Consider the following 19,818-nt stretch of genomic DNA (forward strand, 5'->3'; position numbering starts at 1 on the left):
GTGTATCTCTTTGATTGTGTCCATATTGATTTCCTACCAGACAGGATAAACATCCAGCACCACTGATCAGCTTGTCAGTTCAATGAATCCAACAGCATCACTGCCTTTTTGGAGACACAAACATTTTATCTTTTGGCAAAAGTATGAAAAAAGCCAAGTTAAACAAACTTGTTGCCTTTTTTTTCCCCTAAGAGTCTCAATAAAACAGGAAACCCTGTGATTTGAAAACATGAACTTGCTCCATCATAATCTCAAGCTCAGTCATGTGTGTGATCCAAACTGGCATTCAATTAACAGATGATTTCGCTCTGTTGCCTTCGACCTCTCATCACCTTTGATCCCTTCACTCGTCCCTGTGATGCTGAAAAAAACACGGCAATTTACTGCTAAGTCAGGTGGATAAAAGCACCTTTAACTATTCAGAGAATTAAACAGGAACTTCTTGAAGCTTTTCTTTTTTTCTTTTTTTTTTTTGCTGTTTTATGTGATTGTTGGAGAACATACAAGGCCATACCCTCTGTTTGGCATATTGACTGATCACATGTGAGACTGGGGGGTCCCTGCGGCTAAATGAAGAGCTATAGGTTAACAAGTGTTGTGGCACTTCCTGTATTTATAGAAAAAAAAACCATTTGCATGTGTAAAGTCTTACTTAACTTACTTCCTACACCCCCCCCCCCCACCGCAGCAGAGCTGTGCTTGTTAAGGGAAAAGGTGAGAGCATTACCAGATAAAAACAGACAAAAAGGTGAGCTCCTGCTTTACCCTAAAGATTTAACAAATGTATATCTAGCCATACAAAATAAGGAGTTCACTTCTTTAAAGCTGAGTTTAAGTTTAGTACTGCGCCTTTACAAAGTTCTCATGAACTGCATGTGGTCAGAATCAGAGCTGGAGAAGCATCATGTGATGTATTTTATAACAACTATGTCAGTATAAAAAGATGCATGTGAGTATGTGGGTGGTGATGTTTGACAACAGTTATAACATATGTGTCAATTTGTGTTGTAAAAGGAGCATAAATACGTTTTATGGATCTAAATCTGACTAAGAGGGCTGCAAGGCCCAGAGAACTGACTGACACATCAAACCCAGGCAGCTCACTGCAGGGATCCTACCCAAAGGATAGCACAGGAGGGTTTAGCCAGGTTCCCCACTACCATAATCTCCACAGTTCCCAAGTCTTTGGTCCCCAAAGACGAAGGTCTCCCGGCCCTGCCAGACACCGGAAAGGCAATGTTCGCCCAAGTATGCTCAAGTGCTGAACCCAGGACTCCATGTGTATGGGAACCACCAATCCCACACCGGAGACCTTGCCCAATGCCCATAAGGACTGGGCCACCCGTTTTGGGTCAGAGCCTGCCCCAGTGCCCCAGAGACCAGGATGCCCAACCTATGTTTTGTATAGATGAATGTTGTCCTAAATGGATGGCAGTCAGTCTATCTGACTGTCTGTTTTGCCTCTTGCTATGTCCAAGTCGTGTTATTTCATTCACTCTGATGAAGACATGAGTGATGACGTCCTTACAAATGAACAGAGTTGAGAAAATTGTACATATAACTGCATTTCTCTCTGTAAACTTCAGTGTTATTACATAACCCCCCCCCCCCAAGAGAAAAAAAAAAAATAGCGCAGTTAGCTTCTGGCTGGTCCTGGGCCTCTTTCCAAAAAGCTTTTTAAGACAGAGATTGTTAATCACTTTTATTAGATGGCAACAAATTAATGGATAGCTGTACAAAGCATCCTCAGAGGGTTAATATGGACCAGATGTTTCAACCATATAAGGTTATTCAAAAAGGGATTTTATGAGCCTGGAACATTTCCCTCTGAGTATGGCACCAGTGAAGGACATTTTCAGCATTTTTGTGCCATTTAAAGTCATTCTTACTAACCCATCTCCTCATCAATATTTCACAACACTATTGATTGTTTTTTGTGTTCAGCAATATTTGGGAGACAATGGTGCTGCAGAAGAAAACACTTAATGCATTATGTCACCTTATATCAAAAAGTTTAATGAAGACTCATTCTGTTTGACACTCTTGCAGAGTCTTTGTGTGGAAAATGCCTTGATGGTATTTATTTCAAGGACAATGCCTTTGGATATAACAAAGCAAATGATTTGAGACAAATGAGACGAGTGAATAATGGAAAGAAAAGCAGGAGGCGATTCAGATTCAGGAGGAGGCTGTTGATAAATTTTCACATTGCAAGATGACTATAAACGCAGTTCAATGTCCTCTGTCACATCTATTATCTGGTGTTCTCTGTCTTCCACATTTTTGGATTTCCTGCAGCAGAATAGCCTCCCTTTGAGTCAGCTTCCAATTTCTATGTATCTTTTTTATCAGCAGCTCCTTACATCTACCCAAGCACTGCAGAAACATATAATCTTTCCCAGTTTTATATTTTCATTCTGCCTCTCAACCCATTCCTCCTCATTCATTGCAGTGTGTCTTCCCAGCTTCCTCATCTTTAATCTTCTCACTTTTTCCCTTATTAACACAATGATCTTCATGTTCACCTTGAAAATATGTCCTTAAGCTGTGGAACATAGTCTGCATCATCCTACTGCAATGCAGGATGAGAACGTTATCAATATGTGCCACCTATCTACACACGCTGATCGCCTTAGGGTGTTCGTTGTTGTATAACAGCTCGCACGACAACACGTGCTGTGAATTAAAGACAACTTGCAAATAAGCTTTAATGCAGCAAGTTTTTCCTCTCAAACTGTTTTGCTTTTTTGTTACAAAGGCTAAAGGTATATTTCTTTTCTCATGTGGGAGTTAGAGTTGAATTAAACTGCAAATTTACTACTTTGACAAAGCATTGTGGTTTTAATAATAATATTATAATATTAAATGCTGCTTGAATTCTAAAAGAGGAAAAACATTAAGAATATGTTTGTAGGACTGGGGCTTCCCACTCTTGATACAGTGTGATCATGCTCGCACCTGATTGGTCATGAGGACTAATTAGGTTTGTATTTGAGCCCCACTAGAAAAGGTAATTAACTTAATTAAACAGCAGTATAATTTTTACATTTGCAAATCTAATAACTCCAACAGCTTAGGTAAGCCACAGGCAATATCATAAAATTTCATGGCAGCATATCTACCTGTCTATCTAATGCAAGAATAAAAGACAGTTTATTAGTATTGCAATTGTTTCCAAAAAAAAAAAAAAAAAAAAAAAAAAATCAAAGCCATCAATCAAGTAATCTGGAACAAAATGATGCATTTATCAGACTTTGCTACTTACACAGTCACCAGAATCAGGACTAGTAAAGAGGAAAACTCATCTTTCTTTTCTTCTTTTAAAATTATTATAAAGAAATATTTAGGATTTTAAAAAAATGAAACTTTTCTAAACTGCACACACAGTTTAAAAAAAAAAAAAAAAAAAAAAAAAGCCATTAGTTTATATATTGTTGCTGCAGGCACCCATTACGCAGTGACAGGACCAGTGCTCATGCATACAAACGACTCCCCTGTTCAAGTTTATCTAAGTGTACAGACTCAGCAGATCTCTTCAGCAGCCCTATCATTGCAAAAACTCAGCCTTAAAAAACAAGGAAAATAAAATAGAAAAATTAGGTAAATGTTGCTTAAAACAAGATAAATTATCTGCCAATGCAACAAGAAAATTTGGTTTGTCAAGACTTCCCAAAACAAGTAAAAATACTCTTAAAACAAGAGGAATCCCCTGGCATAAAAACTAAGAATTAACTTACCTTTAAAAAAATAAGCATATGTGTACTCAATTTAAGATTTTTAATCTTACTTAGATTTCAGTTTTTGCAGTGATCAGATTTAGCTATTTTTAAATACACACATGAGAATATTTTCTGAGACATTTTCTTTATTTAAACAACTTTCCACATATTTTCTCAAGGCATCAAGGTATAATATTCATAGCTCAAACATAATGCATCTTTTATAACATTCAGTCACCCCATCCAGTCTTTGTTACCTACATAATTGCTCCCTATTATTATTGGCAGTGGATGCTCTGGAAACATAATTAGGCTGTATTGATTGCGGGATGCTGTAAGCAGGTTGATGAAAACCAGCGTTGACAACTCCAATCCATCCCAGTTATCATTTGAATCCATATGGACAACAAACCTCACCAGAGATGGCTCTGAATCCGCTTCTGAAAGGAACAACTTGCCACAAATGTAATTTAGCCTTGATATGATTTTAATCTTCAGCGTTTGAAGCCCTACCCACAATCCCCTTTTCACTGGTAAACCAGTGGGTATTGTGAGGATGTTCATTAGTCACTTTAATTGGCTGGTGATAGAATATCCACTGTAGGTATTAGAGCTAAGAGGTTACCTGCCAGAAGAAATGAAGGTCTCATATCTCCTTTCATCCATTTAATGAAGACATTGTTTAACCATCACTTTTGTAATTTGGCATAGATAGTGTCTATTGCTGCTTTGCTCCCATTTTTGCATGTGCACCTACTTTTACATCGTGAGCATGCAAGGCAGTTATTAAAGTCCCTCCTTCATGTTTGGATTGATGCGAAGAAAACTGTGTGAATCTGTGTTTCTGAGACCATCATTGATTTACAGCTGTTACCCTGGTTTTGCACCCTGAAGGTCACTGTGAGAATTTTACACAGTTCTGGGATTACAAAGGGTTCACATTAGTAACTTCTGTATCCTCTCAAAACTATGTGAATAGTTGCTGTGGTGCTGTGAATACAGGAGGGATAAACCTCTGACTGGCTTCTCATTACAAGCTGCGTTTTCCTTTCTAGTATCTCGGCGAGTTAGATTGTGCGTTTAAAAAAAAGCTGCTAAAATCCATCAGTGAGTGTATATATAGTATATCTACAAAGAATTTTAAAAAAGTGATATACTGCCATCTTCACTTAAATTATTTTCCCAGTTGACTTTATTTTTTAGGGCCACCAACTTGACTGACTGAATCACAGAAAAGATTTTATAAGGTTACAAATTTTTATTTTTCATTTTTTATCAAAATGTATTCAGGAATACAACAGTTTAAGTACAAAGCTTAGCACTGCATTTATCAGTGTTATTCCCATTAAGCAACACTTTCCAAGCAACAACTACAGCAAAATAAAGCACATTGTGGCTGCTGCCATAAATACTGTCACATCTTACAATCCAAGGCTGAAGTCCCAGTCATCTATGTTCCTTCATTTTTACTACGGTGTCTCTAAATGGACAAACAAATATATTTGTGAAGTGAGAAACATCTGAGCTTTAAAGTGCAGTCCATACTTTGCCTAAAAGGTATTAAAGCATCGTTGGGAGAAGCAACACATTCAAATACACAAAGAAGAAGACAGTGCACATTTTTTTTTAAGTAGTTACCTGTAGTGAAGTCATCACTGCAACCATGTCCTGTGGTTCCACCCGCAGATGAAAACATGTAGATATATCTGGAACAATTTTGGCCACAGACAGCCACCGTTCATTCACTGCTTGGCATTTGAAGTAGTTTCAATGACCATCTTCCCCATTATGTGTCAGTAATTCTGATACACTCTACCTTTAAGGTAAAAACCAAGCTAGAAAATATGTATTGGGCCACATGATCACAAGCTTTACACACACATACCCCACACACACAATATCAAAAGGTTGATACAGGTTCCACAGAATTGTTTATGCTTATGTAGTTGTTTTTGCTTTTGTTTCTCTCAGAATTTTTAACATTTTATTCAACAAAGATCAATGACACATGCAGTCCTGCATGTTGGCTAAAGGCTAACTGGATGAAAGTTAGCAACAGAAACAATAAATGTGCTGCAATATCAAAGAAGAAGGTAAAAACAAATATAAATAGCAAAAAAAGAAAAGAAAAACAAATATCAGGTACAAACAAAACAAAAAACTTCACTGTACATTTAAATTACTCATTCCATCATAAATCATATCACAAGAAGATAAAGCTGCAGGACTAATAGCTAAAAGTAAGCAGTCCACAGCTCAGATTGTGTCACACATCCATGATACTGACCCCAAGTGGTAGCTAAAGGCTATCGTCTCTAGAAGCGCATTTGTAAAGTTTCACTGCATTGCTCACAGATCCACGTGGAAAGCACAACATTTTTTATTTATCCTCACTTGGTCACTTGATGTTTCGATTTTATCAGAGTCTGATACTGGCATGACCTCATTTGTGCTCGGGCATTTTGAGTATCTCTGCCAACAGCCATGCTAGTTTCATTTTCTCAATCTCCACGAGCCCTTTCACTGATCAGGCTTTTCTCTGTAAAGAAACACCATGGTAACAGTGCTGGCAAGAGATGTGCCTGCAGCTATTGTAACAAACACTAATGCACATTGAACAAACACACACACTAACACTGCTGCAAGAGTTCCCCACCAGAGTTGGACCATTGACGTACTGTATCCCCCCATGGCTGCAGGGCCTTGCTAGTCAGATCTGAGCTGTAATCAAAGCAGACAGGTCGAACTTTATTATCAAACACTCGATACCAGCTGTAGGACCAGCCACCTCCAAAGGACATCGCACAAGAGGGAGTGAGTTTCAATTGTCAAAACAGAACATCAGATACATTTCAGCTTCAACTGGGCCCGAAGATCGACTCGGAGTTTGGGTTTAGGTTTTCCTTTGGATGCTAAAGTGAAGATTTGCTATTCTTTTTGTGTTGCTGGTGTGAAGAACTGAATCGGATGATCTGACAAAGGACTTGGAAACCTGTCAGGTAGGAGAAACCTCAGTTCCCCTCCTGTATAATATCATTTCACCTTCTATCATTCAGTCCTGTGAATGACTATTGTGTCAAAAGACCCATACGTACATAGCATTATCTGTTCATAGTTTATAATAATTGTTGAGGAAAGTTTCTTGCGAATGAAAGCCATAACAAAACTCTTGGCTGTCAAAAAAACAAACAAAAAAACCCCCAAAAAACCAGAATTTACTTTGAATTTAAGTGGATGCTATGCTCAAAGAGAATCCCTGATATGTTTGCTTTGAAGCAGATGCCTGCCCTTATCTACAAAACCATTTGAAAGTAGATTTCTGACCAGTTCATGGCGTTGTACCCAGCTGAAGCTGACCATTTGTTCAACAGTGCTGAACATGGTTTGGTCCTCCGCTGAAATGTGTGTTTAAAAAAAAAAAATCATTTGATCATTATTCAAATCATGCATTCATTATATAAACTGTCTCCAGTATACAGTTCACTTTGCTTATATATTTTCATTCGTGTCAAAGACTTCTAAGCACAAATGAGACGTCTTTGAAACTGTGTGAAGGTTTTTTCAGTGCGGTATGTTGCAATTGAACCTGAATATAATTGATATGGTACATTTGAAAGCTGCACTTGGTGATCAGTTGTGAAAATACCAGGAAAAAAATCAGAGTTTAGAGCTCAGTTTTTCAGTGGAAATCCAAATTATCTGTATTTGCATGGAGCAACTTAAACAACTTCAAGGTCAATCGATGTTTGCAAACATCAACTACCTCCAACCAATATTTAGGGAACTGCCACATGAGAAGTGGGATTGTATTTATACATGGTAAATGGTTCTGAAACTTCACTATAAATGTTTTAATATAATATAGAATATACACTTGATAAAAGCAAAATGGTGTCTTTTGTGTCTAGAAACCACAATCCAGGTGCATTTTATTAAGGCTGCATGCCTTTTCTGTAGCAACCTACATGAAGTTGACCATGAAGAAAGATGCAGCCTAGAACAGCATTAGTGCAGCATTAACACAGAAAATCTCGATTGCACATCTCCACACACTCCTACATGATCAAGACTGTATCATTAATCTCTGTTTTTTTATGGATATGAACTCAGACTAGCATGATTTTTTTTAGCTGTGAAGTGGGACATAAGCATACAGTGCAACTAGTTAGTGTCACTCTCTACAAAATGTTCAGTCAATATCAAGTAAAAAAGCAAAAAAAAAATAAATAAATAAAAAGACACTTTTAGGTGTTCAGATAGTTGTTGTAACTCTATGTATTTATTCCTGTTGCTGAGTTAAAGTAGACTTTTGAAGATATACACTAAACGACAACGGCGAGCTAGTTCAGTCAGACGAATCAAGCTGCTCTGCTGTTTCCGTGTGATCTGCTTCATACTCTACATGCCACATATCAAACATACCCATCCCAGCTGGGATTACTACTCGCCTCATACTTGTTACTGCTGCCTCACATACACGATACGTTGCCTGACATGCTATCATTGCTGCTGCTCCTCAACCACTGGTATTCACCTCAAGGCTCAGTCTAATTCCAAGCTGAGAAAAAAATGTTCACAGAATGACAATTAATCTCTCACTTATCTAAGTCCAAACGTCTTTGGTTTGAAATGTTTTATTTATTTTGGTTTTACACATTGTGTAGTCTTATGTAACTGAAGAAGGAATCAGAGTTTTGGCATCTTATTGGATGGCTTATACAAACCGTGTTTTAACAGGCTTTGGTAAAAACAGGCAGAATGCAATGTTTAAAACAGAGTCTGAACGCCATCAGAAGTCACCTGGCAAGAACTGAACTGTCCGTTAGGTACTTTATATGTTTGTGCAGATATCTAATATCCAGCTGTCTGAACTGGGGGCCACTATGCTGAGGAACTTAGCCAGTTTGAGCCAACAGTAGCATAAATACTGGTTTGTGATTGTTTTGAGCCATTGGTCCACACATAATTTTCTCTACTAAAGCACAGTTTTATAAGATGCAACGTCTATCTTTAGCCGTAATGTCTGTGAACTGTACATCCGATTAGATGCACACTACTGATCTACTATAGATATTTATTGTGTCAAATCCAAAATAGTTTATTTTTTCCGTATTGTTCTTACTGTTATGTTTATATTGTATATTTATAATGAGGAAAACACTTCTTTGATGAAATGCCTTATGTGTCGTCCAGGCTTTTCTGTTTTTGCTTATAATGATTATGATGCATAATTACGGTATTTCAAATAGATGGGCGATAAATTTGAGTGACGGTATGACTGCGAGATGTTGCTGGCATGAAGATAAAGCACAGAATATATAATTTCCCCTGCTAACAGATAAGCTTGACCCCAACATAGTCTCTACGTCCATCTTTCTAATTTGCATTTTTCTATGCAGGAGCTCCACATTTTTATGTCATCCAGATATTCAAGCTATGGCGGTTAACTTTAGTTTTAGGTGCAAGTTGCTCAAATTCTTAAAATGGCTTAAAAAATATCATAAAAACTTATCTACACCTTCACAATACTTTCTCTCCTCTGAATTCATTCGCAGCATCTCAGGACATCTAGTGTCATCACACCACCCTGAACCTGTCCAGTCTAGATCCAGATCTGCTATCGGACACTTGGTCAGGCAGCAGGACAGACATCCCAGGCTGTGAGGACGAGGTGACTTTCTGACCCCTCTGGACCGAAGTGGTCCCAGGATGGGGAAGACTGGACAGAGTACAGTGGACTTAAACTCCCCATCAGAGGTCAAACAAGCAGTCCCCTCTGAGGAAATGGACCCTATGGTGCCCCCTACAGATGAAAAGAAGAAAAGGGAGGATCCACCTGACAGGGGAAGCTGGAAGGGGAAGTTTGATTTCTTGCTGTCATGTGTAGGATATGCCATTGGTTTGGGAAATGTGTGGAGGTTTCCTTATTTATGCGGCAAGAATGGTGGAGGTGAGGCCTGGTCCATTTACAGTGCGACACATAAATAAATGAAGGCGGTGGATGCAGGGTCATGTTGTTTGTAACCATAGCAATACAAACCAATCATGTTTTGGATATCATGAGCTGAGCTGAGAAATTTAATCCAAAACCACCACAGCACTGCCCAATTTCACTGAAAACCTTGTTTCATGGTTTATTTGAATGAAATCCTGCTTCAATAACACATTTTAAAGGAGCTCAGAAAAACATTAACTTTATTTTGAAAATGGAACATTTTCCACTAGTAGTGAAAACCTTCCCATTGGTAAATGGGAAAATGAATCTCTTAAATGTGAATTATCCAATAATTGAATCAAAGCTTTCCTTAAAGGTAGAGTATGTAAGATTTTCAATATTTTCAAAATAAATTAACTAAAAAAATAACTACAATCATAATTATATAGTTTTTTTTTTTAAACATGTAGGTTCCAGTCTGTCCATATTTGATGCGTTATTAAATTACAAGTTTAATTAATGACGAAGACCCTTCTTGAATGTTTTCTGACCAGTAAAAAAAAAGTACTTTTTTTCCACCAGTAGGGTGAGTATAAGCCCATTTATTGCAGAGCGGCTCTGAGCTGCAGCTCACAAGTGATTCCTGCCCTCATTGGAGCTGGCAAGGACCTGTGGTCGTTTGTGGAGGTAGAAGTTTTGTGGTATTGCTCACGACCTGGTGTTAGCCTGGTGGTGGAAAGAATCGCCTTGAAATCTTACATACTCTGCCTTTAAGCTTAAGTCATAACATATCTGTAATAAGAATCATCTCCAGGCAGGAGCAGTTTAACTCTTTGCAGAAAGAGATTTGTTATTCTTACCATAATAATACAGAAGAATTTCACTTAACTCTTCTGCCCGAAATGAAGAAAGACAAGAGTCAATGTGACCAAATGGAATATTAGTTTATTATATTAACATATTAGAAGTGTTGTGATTCTACCAAATGCATTTTGTGTGTCTGTTTGGTGGTGATGTGTCAGGTGCCTTCCTGATCCCATACTTTCTGACCCTGGTGTTTGCTGGGATTCCTCTCTTTTTTCTGGAGACATCTCTGGGACAGTTCACTTCAGTGGGGGGGTTGGGGGTGTGGAAGCTCATCCCCATGATGAAAGGTAACAGTCTTTTTATTTTTTTTTTGCATATTCATCTTGAGATCCCATTAGAGGGCATGATGAGCATCATAAAAGCCATTTCTTGTTCAATTGCTAACAATAGTTTGAAAGATCTTTTAGCCCTCGGTTATATTTTGCAGTTTTCAACTTGACATAAAACTTATTCTCTGTGATGTGCTTGTTGGTGTCTTGTTGATAACTTTTATAAACTGAAATATACTGTGATGTTCCGCAGCTGCAGCGAAACACACCACTTTTGTCATTGGATAGTATGTATGCTCATACTTGTGTCATCTTACAATAACCCTAAAGAGGGGGAAAAAACCCCATAAAGATCAAAATCTGAGAAAGTCTTCAACATTTCTCTTATTTTTCACCTGCGTTTTATTTCAAGATCACTGTTTTTTTATTTTATTAAACCTTCCAAGCTTTAACACATCAGTGCCCCTTCCTCTTTCAGGTGTGGGTCTGGCAGCAGTGGTCCTCTCCTTCTGGCTCAACATCTACTACATCATCATCATTGCCTGGGCTCTCTATTACTTATTCAACTCCTTTGGTTCGGTATGTACAGGCTTTAAGCTCCTTTGTATCTTACAGGCCTTGAAAGGGCTTCGGCATATTGCCGTCATTGGCTGCACCTGTGAATGTGTGGCTGAAGCTTGGTGTGATCTGGCTTGTGGATAGATTATTTCTGTTCCATGTGCTCCATTTTATTTACTTATTTATTTATTTGATAGGGACAAGTATGCTTCATGTATGATGTCACAAACTAGAATATTTTAGCCAAGTCTAATTTTTAATGCCAGTTCCTTTTTGGGCTTTTGCACAATACAAGAAAGTATACATAGTACATTATGTTGCAAAAACAAAAAGTATATATACATACACTATTCACAAAAAGTTAGGGATATTCAGCTTTTGGGTGAAATTTCACAAGCCTAAAATGCATTCAAACCTGTACAGGTGAACTTAATGTGATCTTCTCTAAGCTTTTAAATGAACATGTCCAACTGTTAAATGTTTCAATAAATTTTGCACAAGTTGCTGTTCTCTAACAAGGAGCTTAACGGCAAAAATCACGGCAGGTGTGTGATCCTTGAATTGACCAATAAATATCCTGGTTCAATTAGAGCTGGTGTTTAAACAGTTGTCCTCATCATGCTGTTCACATTTTGACATCATGAGACCAAGACGACACCTAACAATGGAACAACAGTCCCTTGCCATTGCGATGCTTCAAACAGGACGTTCTCAGACAGAAGTGGCCACTGAGCTTGGAGTGTCACAGAGTGTCATCAGCAGGTTGCAACAGAGATATGGAGAGACTGGAAGAGTCACAGAAAGGCCTAGAAGTGGACGTCCTTTGGCCACATCCCGTGCTGATGACCGCTACATTGTGAACACTGCCCTGAGAAACCGGATGATGAATGCCACTCAACTCCAGGCACGTTTAAGAGAGGTGAGAGGCACCCAAGTGTCACGTCAGACCATTCGAAACAGTTTCCATCAGCGTGGTCTGAAACGACCTGCACGGGTACCTGACCACACCACCAGGCACAGGCATCATCGTCTTGCATGGGCCAGGGAGCATTTACGCTGGACGAGGAACCAGTGGGCCTCAGTGCTGTTCTCTGATGAAAGTCGATTCACACTGAGCAGAAATGATGGCCGGCAACGATGTTGGAGACGTCAGGGAGAGCGCAATGCATCAGCCACTGTTGTCACCAGGCGAGCTTTTGGTGGTGGTGATGTTACAGTGTGGGCAGGGGTGTCCACTTGGTACAGAACTGCCCTACACTTTGTGAATGGTACAGTGACAAGCCCATACTACCTGAATAACATCATTAATCCAGTGATTGTGCCCCTACATGAACAGCACAGGTCTAATTTCATCTTCATGGACGACAATGCTCCTGCTCATCGAGGCCGCATCATCAGGGAATGGCTGTTGGAGACTGGTGTACCTCAAATGGAATGGCCTGCACTCTCTCCAGACCTGAATCCCATTGAAAACCTGTGGGATCAGCTGAGCCGTCGTGTAGAGGCTCGAGACCCTGCACCCCAGAACCTCAATGACCTGAGGGCTGCCCTTCAAGAAGAGTGGGATGCCATGCCTCAGCAGGCAATAAGTTGCCTTGTGAACAGCATGAGACGTCGTTGTCAAGCTGTAATTGATGCTCAAGGGCACATGACCAGATATTGAGACGTTCAAATTTTTTGTTGTGGTGTAACTACCGTTGTTGTTACCTTTTGTGTTGAATGAATTTTTTGAGATGAGGAAATCAGTAGTGCATCCTTCGACTTAAATGTCTTACTTTTATGATATTATATCACTGTAGCATGAACATATTGCATTTTCCATCAATTTCACCTGAAAGCCAAATATCCCTAACTTTTTGTGAGTAGTGTATGTGCCTTTATACATATATGCAAAACACACATACTCGTAAGTATACACCAAGATGTAAAATGAAGTAAAACACTGTCAAAGCTGTGAATAAAAATCTGTAAGAAATAAGTATTGTCAGTGCATTCAAACAAAACCCCCCTTTTAACACCCACATGGAAAAATTACAATACTAAAAGTGAGTGCAGTCCTGGTTTGTCTTTAGCCAGTTCTTAAGTCTGGCAGTGAACCTTTTAAAATCCCATATGATACGGTCTATTGGGAGTGAGATCTATAACTTAGAACTCTTCACAGAGAAGGCTGTCTGACCAAAACAAGTTCTGAAGGAAGGGATTTTTGTCACACTTCTGGTAACTCTGATGCTGTTTTGTCTCTCCACGAATGTGCTTAGAGGCTCTGGTACCAAATATTAAATGCATCTTAAAATTAATTTAATAAAGGAGAAGTTGATGAAGCTGTCAAAGCTCATCAGATTGTATTTTTTCAAGACGTTGCAGTGGTGATGACGGGTTGTTTTTTTTTTTTTTTTTTTATTTTTTTTTTTTATGCATACCTTTTAAAGCACGGTTATATAGTGAACCTACACCTTTGGTTGCAGTTGGAGCAGCCTGAGCCCATGCCGTCATGCAGTATGATAGATGAAAAAAAAATCAAAGTTTGCATGTACAACAAGGCAACCTTGTTTGGTATGTAATATCTAAATAATTTGAAGCAGTTTAGAGTATTTAGTATTATTAATTTTTTTTTAGATGCTTGTCAAATTTAAGTTGTGGATCTAAAACCAATCCAAGATATTTAAATTCCATTACTGTATAAACTATTTCCTTTTTATGTAAACGTTTAATGTTTTGTTAAACTCTAACTGATTTTGATTGAGCCATCGTGTGAATTTCTGACATGCAAATGGACAGTTTGTCTCTATATGTTTATTTTGACTTTTTAAAAGTAAAAACTACAGCAATTTATTTTGTCCTCACTATATGGGAGAAATGTCGACTAGTAAATAAAGCATTCAAATATCAGATGTTTAAATCATGTCTGTTTTTTAACTCCTCCAACTTCAAAATATTTAACTTAAAAGAGCTTTAAAGTCGAATAATCATTCTAATTCAGGAATTTGATTGATATGTAGTGTTAGAGATGGAAATCACAATGTGCAAAATGCACACAACTTTAAAATACTTCCTGTAAACTTTGGTGCTAAAACTGAAGTATTAAAAGAAGAGCACATTGAGTATTAATAAGGTTTTCTTTTTGTTGTTGTTATGGTCCCACCTTTTTAAATGAATACTTTTACTTAACAAGATAAGAGAAGCACAAAATGCTATTTTCATTCAACACTTTGACTAAAACTTGTTTTGTAAATTGTGATTGTGCATCCTCATGGAAATCTGTCGGAAGCAACTTAACTGTCACTGACATTATATACATTTCTTAGCTTCACCTACCTTGATTTTAGTTTCTTCATTTATTTTATAATATCTTGCATTTATACATTTATTTTACATTGGCCTCTTGTCTCCACATTTAGGTTCAGGTCAAATTACTCTAAATAATAGTTTTACCTTGTTCAATACTTGGTTCTTAGTACTTGGTTCAAGACTCTGTTCCCCCTTTTGTCCTTTTTGTCACTGTGCGAGAGCTGTTAAAAGATTTTATTTATTAATTTTGGACTGTCATTTAGTTTTTGCTAGGTTTAGATAGGAAGCTTCCTCATTTCATTTTCCATTGCAGCATTTGACTCAAAGATAGTTTGCAACTTGTACTTAAGAAGTTCAAAGTTTAATTTCACAAGAATGTGAGACTTGTTGTGGATTACTTTGAATATCATTATGTTAGCATCAAGCTAGCAAGTGGAACATGCCACAGCTAACAATCTAATATCTATTAGCTTTCATATATATATATATATATATATATATATATATATATATATTCCTGAAAGCTAGTAGTCATATTTTTCCTTAAGCATTGAGCTTAAAAACACATGTAAGTTATGCCAGTGTTGCTGTTTTGTGTAGTGAGTGCATTGCTTCCATCTTTCTTGAGTTCACCAAACCAACAGAAAAGTTGCTACTTTATTAATTCAGCTCTTGCAGGTAGTTTTAATCATCACACAGTGCCTTAAACAGAATTACTGCAGTTTAAACCAGATTAAAATCATGAAAGGTAAGACATAAGCTCTCTCTTGTTGCTTATATAACTGAAGGTTTGTCAGGGTGGATTTACAACCTCCCTCAGACCATTTTATCTTTGGTGTTCCTCTGCAGCACAACTTGTCTTAGTGAAGCCTGATGGAAGAAACATAAAGACTTTGCAGGCTTGAGTTTATTGTGTTGGGGAAAATGCTGTCATTGTTATTTAAGGTTGAAAGCCTCTGTTCTGCTCTCCTTGTGTGCATCCAACACAATTAAGCAGTAAGCCGCTTGAATGAATGCACGAGTCAGGATGTAGCTTCCTTAGCTGCACTTTTATGCGATGAGCCATGTACACATTTCAACATAGAGTAAAACTGCATAAAGAAAATGGAATAGCTGCTATTAGCATAGTGCATGTCTGCACCCCAGTAAGCCAGCATAACCAATTAAAAGTTATAAAGATCAAAATTTATGTTTATGATAAGCAGTCCTTATAAATAAAGCTTAAACAAATATGGTTCTTGAACATAAGTGGAAAAACTTACAGAAGGTGATGTTGACGGCATAAGCAGAAGGCAAATGTCAGTGGACGAACTTCCCAGCATGTGGCTGACTGAGAACTAAACCAACATGGCTGACCTCCTGTCAGAGGCTCAAATAAACCTTCAAAATAAAAGACTCCATAGAAAAACCTGAGGCTAAATTACCATAAAGCACTTATACAAATCCAAAATTTATGGCAGAACAGCCTCGTCAGTTTAGTTCATAAATGTCATTTTTGGCTAACATGACTTTTTCTGTTACTTTAGTCTTTGTACTGCATAAGGCTGTTGAGTCAACGAGAAAATTTAAGATTTAGAGAAACATATTGTCTTGGTTTTCTTTCCTTTTTTGATGAATTGATTCGGTCCATCAAATTGGCCCACATTTATTATATCAAACTGAAATCTTTTCTTCTGCTTTATGTCTTTTGTTTATGCACTCTCTATGTGTCCAGGAACTGCCTTGGCAAAGCTGTGACAACCCTTGGAACACAGAGAGCTGTTTTTCCAATTACAGCCTGACAGACACAACTAACCTGACCAGCGCTGTCACAGAGTTCTGGGAGTAAGTCAATGAGATGAACACCTTTTCCACATTAATAACGACCATAAAGCCAATCACACCCTTTTGAGGCTGTTGAGTCAAACAGGAAATCCACCTTGTGCCACATTATTAATAACTATTAAGCCAATTGCACCTATAGTCTGTTGAGATTTTTATGCAAGAGTGTGTTTCTGTAGGCGTAACATGCACCAGCTGTCTGGTGGTCTTGAGGAGCCAGGGGAGCTACGTTGGCCCTTAGTGGGCACCTTGGCGCTGGCGTGGATTCTTGTCTACTTCTCAATCTGGAAAGGAGTGGAGTGGACGGGGAAGGTCTGACTCTGTTAAAGTTCATTACCTCTAAATACTTTTTTGATCTCCTTTTTTTCTAATCTGTGGTTTGTTTCCAGTTGGTGGTCATATTGTGTGTACATCCACTTGAAGTCGTCCTTATGCATAACTATGAGCCTCAGCTAGCATAATCTACTCTATTATTAAATCACTGCAATTTCCTTATCATATTTTTACATAGTGAACAGCCAGCTCTCTTTTCTACCAATGCACACATCTCACATGGAAAATATCTTGTGTTGGAAACTAATATGTTTCTGTTATCCTATTTTGTTTACTGCCAAATGGCAAATGTTAGCATTTTAATGAAAACCCAGATGTTAGCATTATCTGTGTAAAACAATAAGTTGGAATGCATTAAAGCCAAAACACATTCCCTGGCCAGAAGTGGGTCTGTCTGGGAGTACTTACTGCAGAAATCCATCAATCATGTGGTTCTTCCCAAATACTGGCAGTATTCTCCTATGGGACTTGTTCTGTCTACACTGATCATCTGCAGTGATTTTTCTGGAAGGAAAGCCTGCATCCATTACACCAATGGGGCTTTGACACTTGCCACCTATTATTTAGTAACCACGCAGCTTCCCTTGCATGGAAACTATATTCTCCTATATGGCAGCAGCTTTGCCCAACAACAAGGCTGTGGGCGCTTAAAAAAAAGAATTAATTAGGAATGGCTCAAAGCCATTTGCCAAGCCAATACTACAAAATCTGATAGTATATGGGAAAATCCACTAAATGATTTATATTTTGACAATGAACTGATTGATATGAGTAGTTTTATAAGCATTCAAAAGGGGGAAACTCTGACTCCACTTTGAGTTTATTCTGATTTCCTTACTTTTCACCATTATCTTACACAATGTAAACCTTAACATCAAGACAGTGTCATAGGATTTAACTGATTTATTCATAGAAAATGACAATAATCATTGTCTGTATTCATCAATCACACATGCCCATTAGCTCAGTTTCTCGGTCACTTCTTTTTTTTTTTTTTTAACTGCTTTTAAAACTGTTTATTGGATCCAAATTTTTACAAAGTCGAACAAATAACATGAGTGTGATTAATTGTCTATTTATCCTAAAGTTATGCATCACCTTCCCTTCAAATGAAAATTTGTCATGACTGAACAATATAAAAAGGTGACAACTGTGCCTGAAGAGGCCAGATAGAGAAAGTGGGAAAGGGATCACTCTAGAGGAAAGAAAAAAGTCAACCTTAGCAAAGAAATCCAATAGTTGGAGTCTGATGAAAGAACAGTGTGCATGGAAAGCTTTTCTTTTTGCTTCAGTATTTTTAGACTGCTAAGTTATTTTGCCTGTTGTGCAAATGTACCAAAATGTGTTGAACTTTTTTCGCATCTTTTAGCCAACATTTATTCAAAACAACAGCAGAAGTGCCTGATGACCTGCAGAACATGCAGAATACATCTGTCTTTATTTTACTCTTTAGTAGAAGCTATATGCAGTTAGCTGAAGCTAGTCAGCTAAAGACCAAAGCTAACACAACTCCCTCAACATTTCAGAGTTGCATACTCCCGCTAGAGCCCTATCCTACAATGAAGAAGAATCCTTTAAAAAATTCCTGCAAGTTCTTCAAACTGGTCTGCAAACATGAATGGAGACTGTTCAATTTTGCAACAGTTTTGTGTGGCCTGTGGTATAATATAAGTAATATATAAGTTCTAGTTGCCAAAAGTTATATATCCCTTTAACTGAGGTGGAAATAATCAAATAAAATAACTGCAAAATGGATGTTTTTACTCCAAATAGCTGGGTGCTTTTAAACATAAGGAGGAAGAACATAATTCTGCCTGCTCTCTGGGAGTTTTAAACTTCAGTAAGTAGAAGCAAAGTGTTTGAACAGCTACACATTTACACGTTTTCTGCCAGCGATAATTGGATTTTAATGTGAAACATCTGAGAGCAGTGAGAAAAATGGATTACTCCAAGGCCCTGGATTTGATGGACATTACCAATTAAGTGAATCCTTTAGCAAAGAAAATCCATGGAAATATTGCAGTCATTGCCTAGGTCTGTACATTACAACCAGCTCTTTTTGTATTAATAAGGCAGGTTACATATTTACAGTGTTATTAGTTTTTAAAATTGACACCATAGTTACCAGTAAAAGATATTTCCTCATTACATTGTACATGATTTTTCTGATTGAATAAAAGAGATAATACATTCATTCTTTCCCAGGTTGTGTATTTCTCAGCCACCTATCCTTACTTCATGCTCTTCATCCTGTTCTTCCGAGGGGTCACCCTTCCAGGAGCCATAGATGGGATCCTTTTCTACATTACTCCAGACTTCAATAAACTCATCCGATCTGAGGTACCCAGTTTCACACATGAAAATTTAACAATGTCAAAAAGTTCACACTCAAATGTGCTGCACGTGTGTGCATCTGTGGTTTTAAAGGTGTGGCTTGATGCAGCGACTCAGATTTTCTTTTCCTATGGACTGGGCCTGGGCTCACTTATTGCACTAGGGAGCTACAATACTTACCATAATGATGTCTACAGGTAGGGACATAAATTCTACTCTTTCTGTTCTGATTTTCTAGTATTTGCTTCAAATTGTCCGTCTTTGATATTCTCTCTTTAGGGACTCTATAATAGTGTGTTGCATCAACTCCTGCACCAGCATGTTTGCTGGGTTTGTCATCTTCTCCATTGTAGGCTTCATGTCTTACATTACTAAAAAGCCTGTGCAGGAACTGGCAGCATCAGGTAGATCTTTCTTTTTTCTAAACATCTTAATGGTAGCTCCAATGCAAAAACCCAAAATACAGCCTTTGAGGGCACATTTAATTCAATACTTTAAAATGTAATACAACTGTTTATTTTTCATTGATATCAATGCATATGCATTTCAGGTCCAGGTTTGGCATTTTTAGCCTATCCTCAGGCGGTCACCCAGCTTCCCATGTCCTCTCTATGGGCCATCCTTTTTTTCTCCATGCTTATGATGCTGGGACTGGACAGTCAGGTACAAACAGCAAATATGAACAAAGTATTTA

At 37.9% G+C, this 19,818-nt stretch overlaps 1 protein-coding gene across 1 annotated transcript in view; it reads left to right on the top strand.

Moving 5' to 3' along the window:
- Positions 1–9,428: 9,428 nt before the first annotated feature.
- The window catches only part of LOC306773130 (sodium- and chloride-dependent GABA transporter 1-like), a gene marked incomplete at both ends in the record, with an annotated part of 17,267 nt that continues 6,877 nt past the window's right edge, over positions 9,429–19,818 (top strand). Inside the window, 9 exons of the mRNA XM_079262866.1 lie at positions 9,429–9,669; positions 10,677–10,808; positions 11,269–11,369; positions 16,351–16,460; positions 16,637–16,769; positions 18,996–19,130; positions 19,218–19,321; positions 19,404–19,528; positions 19,675–19,787. Of these exons, the coding sequence (XP_079118992.1) occupies positions 9,429–9,669; positions 10,677–10,808; positions 11,269–11,369; positions 16,351–16,460; positions 16,637–16,769; positions 18,996–19,130; positions 19,218–19,321; positions 19,404–19,528; positions 19,675–19,787 (1,194 nt within the window). The remainder of the gene's footprint in view (positions 9,670–10,676; positions 10,809–11,268; positions 11,370–16,350; positions 16,461–16,636; positions 16,770–18,995; positions 19,131–19,217; positions 19,322–19,403; positions 19,529–19,674; positions 19,788–19,818) is intronic.

The sequence above is a fragment of the Telmatherina bonti genome, assembly GCF_933228915.1.
Source record: "Telmatherina bonti genome assembly, chromosome: 23".
Taxonomy (NCBI): domain Eukaryota; kingdom Metazoa; phylum Chordata; class Actinopteri; order Atheriniformes; family Telmatherinidae; genus Telmatherina; species Telmatherina bonti.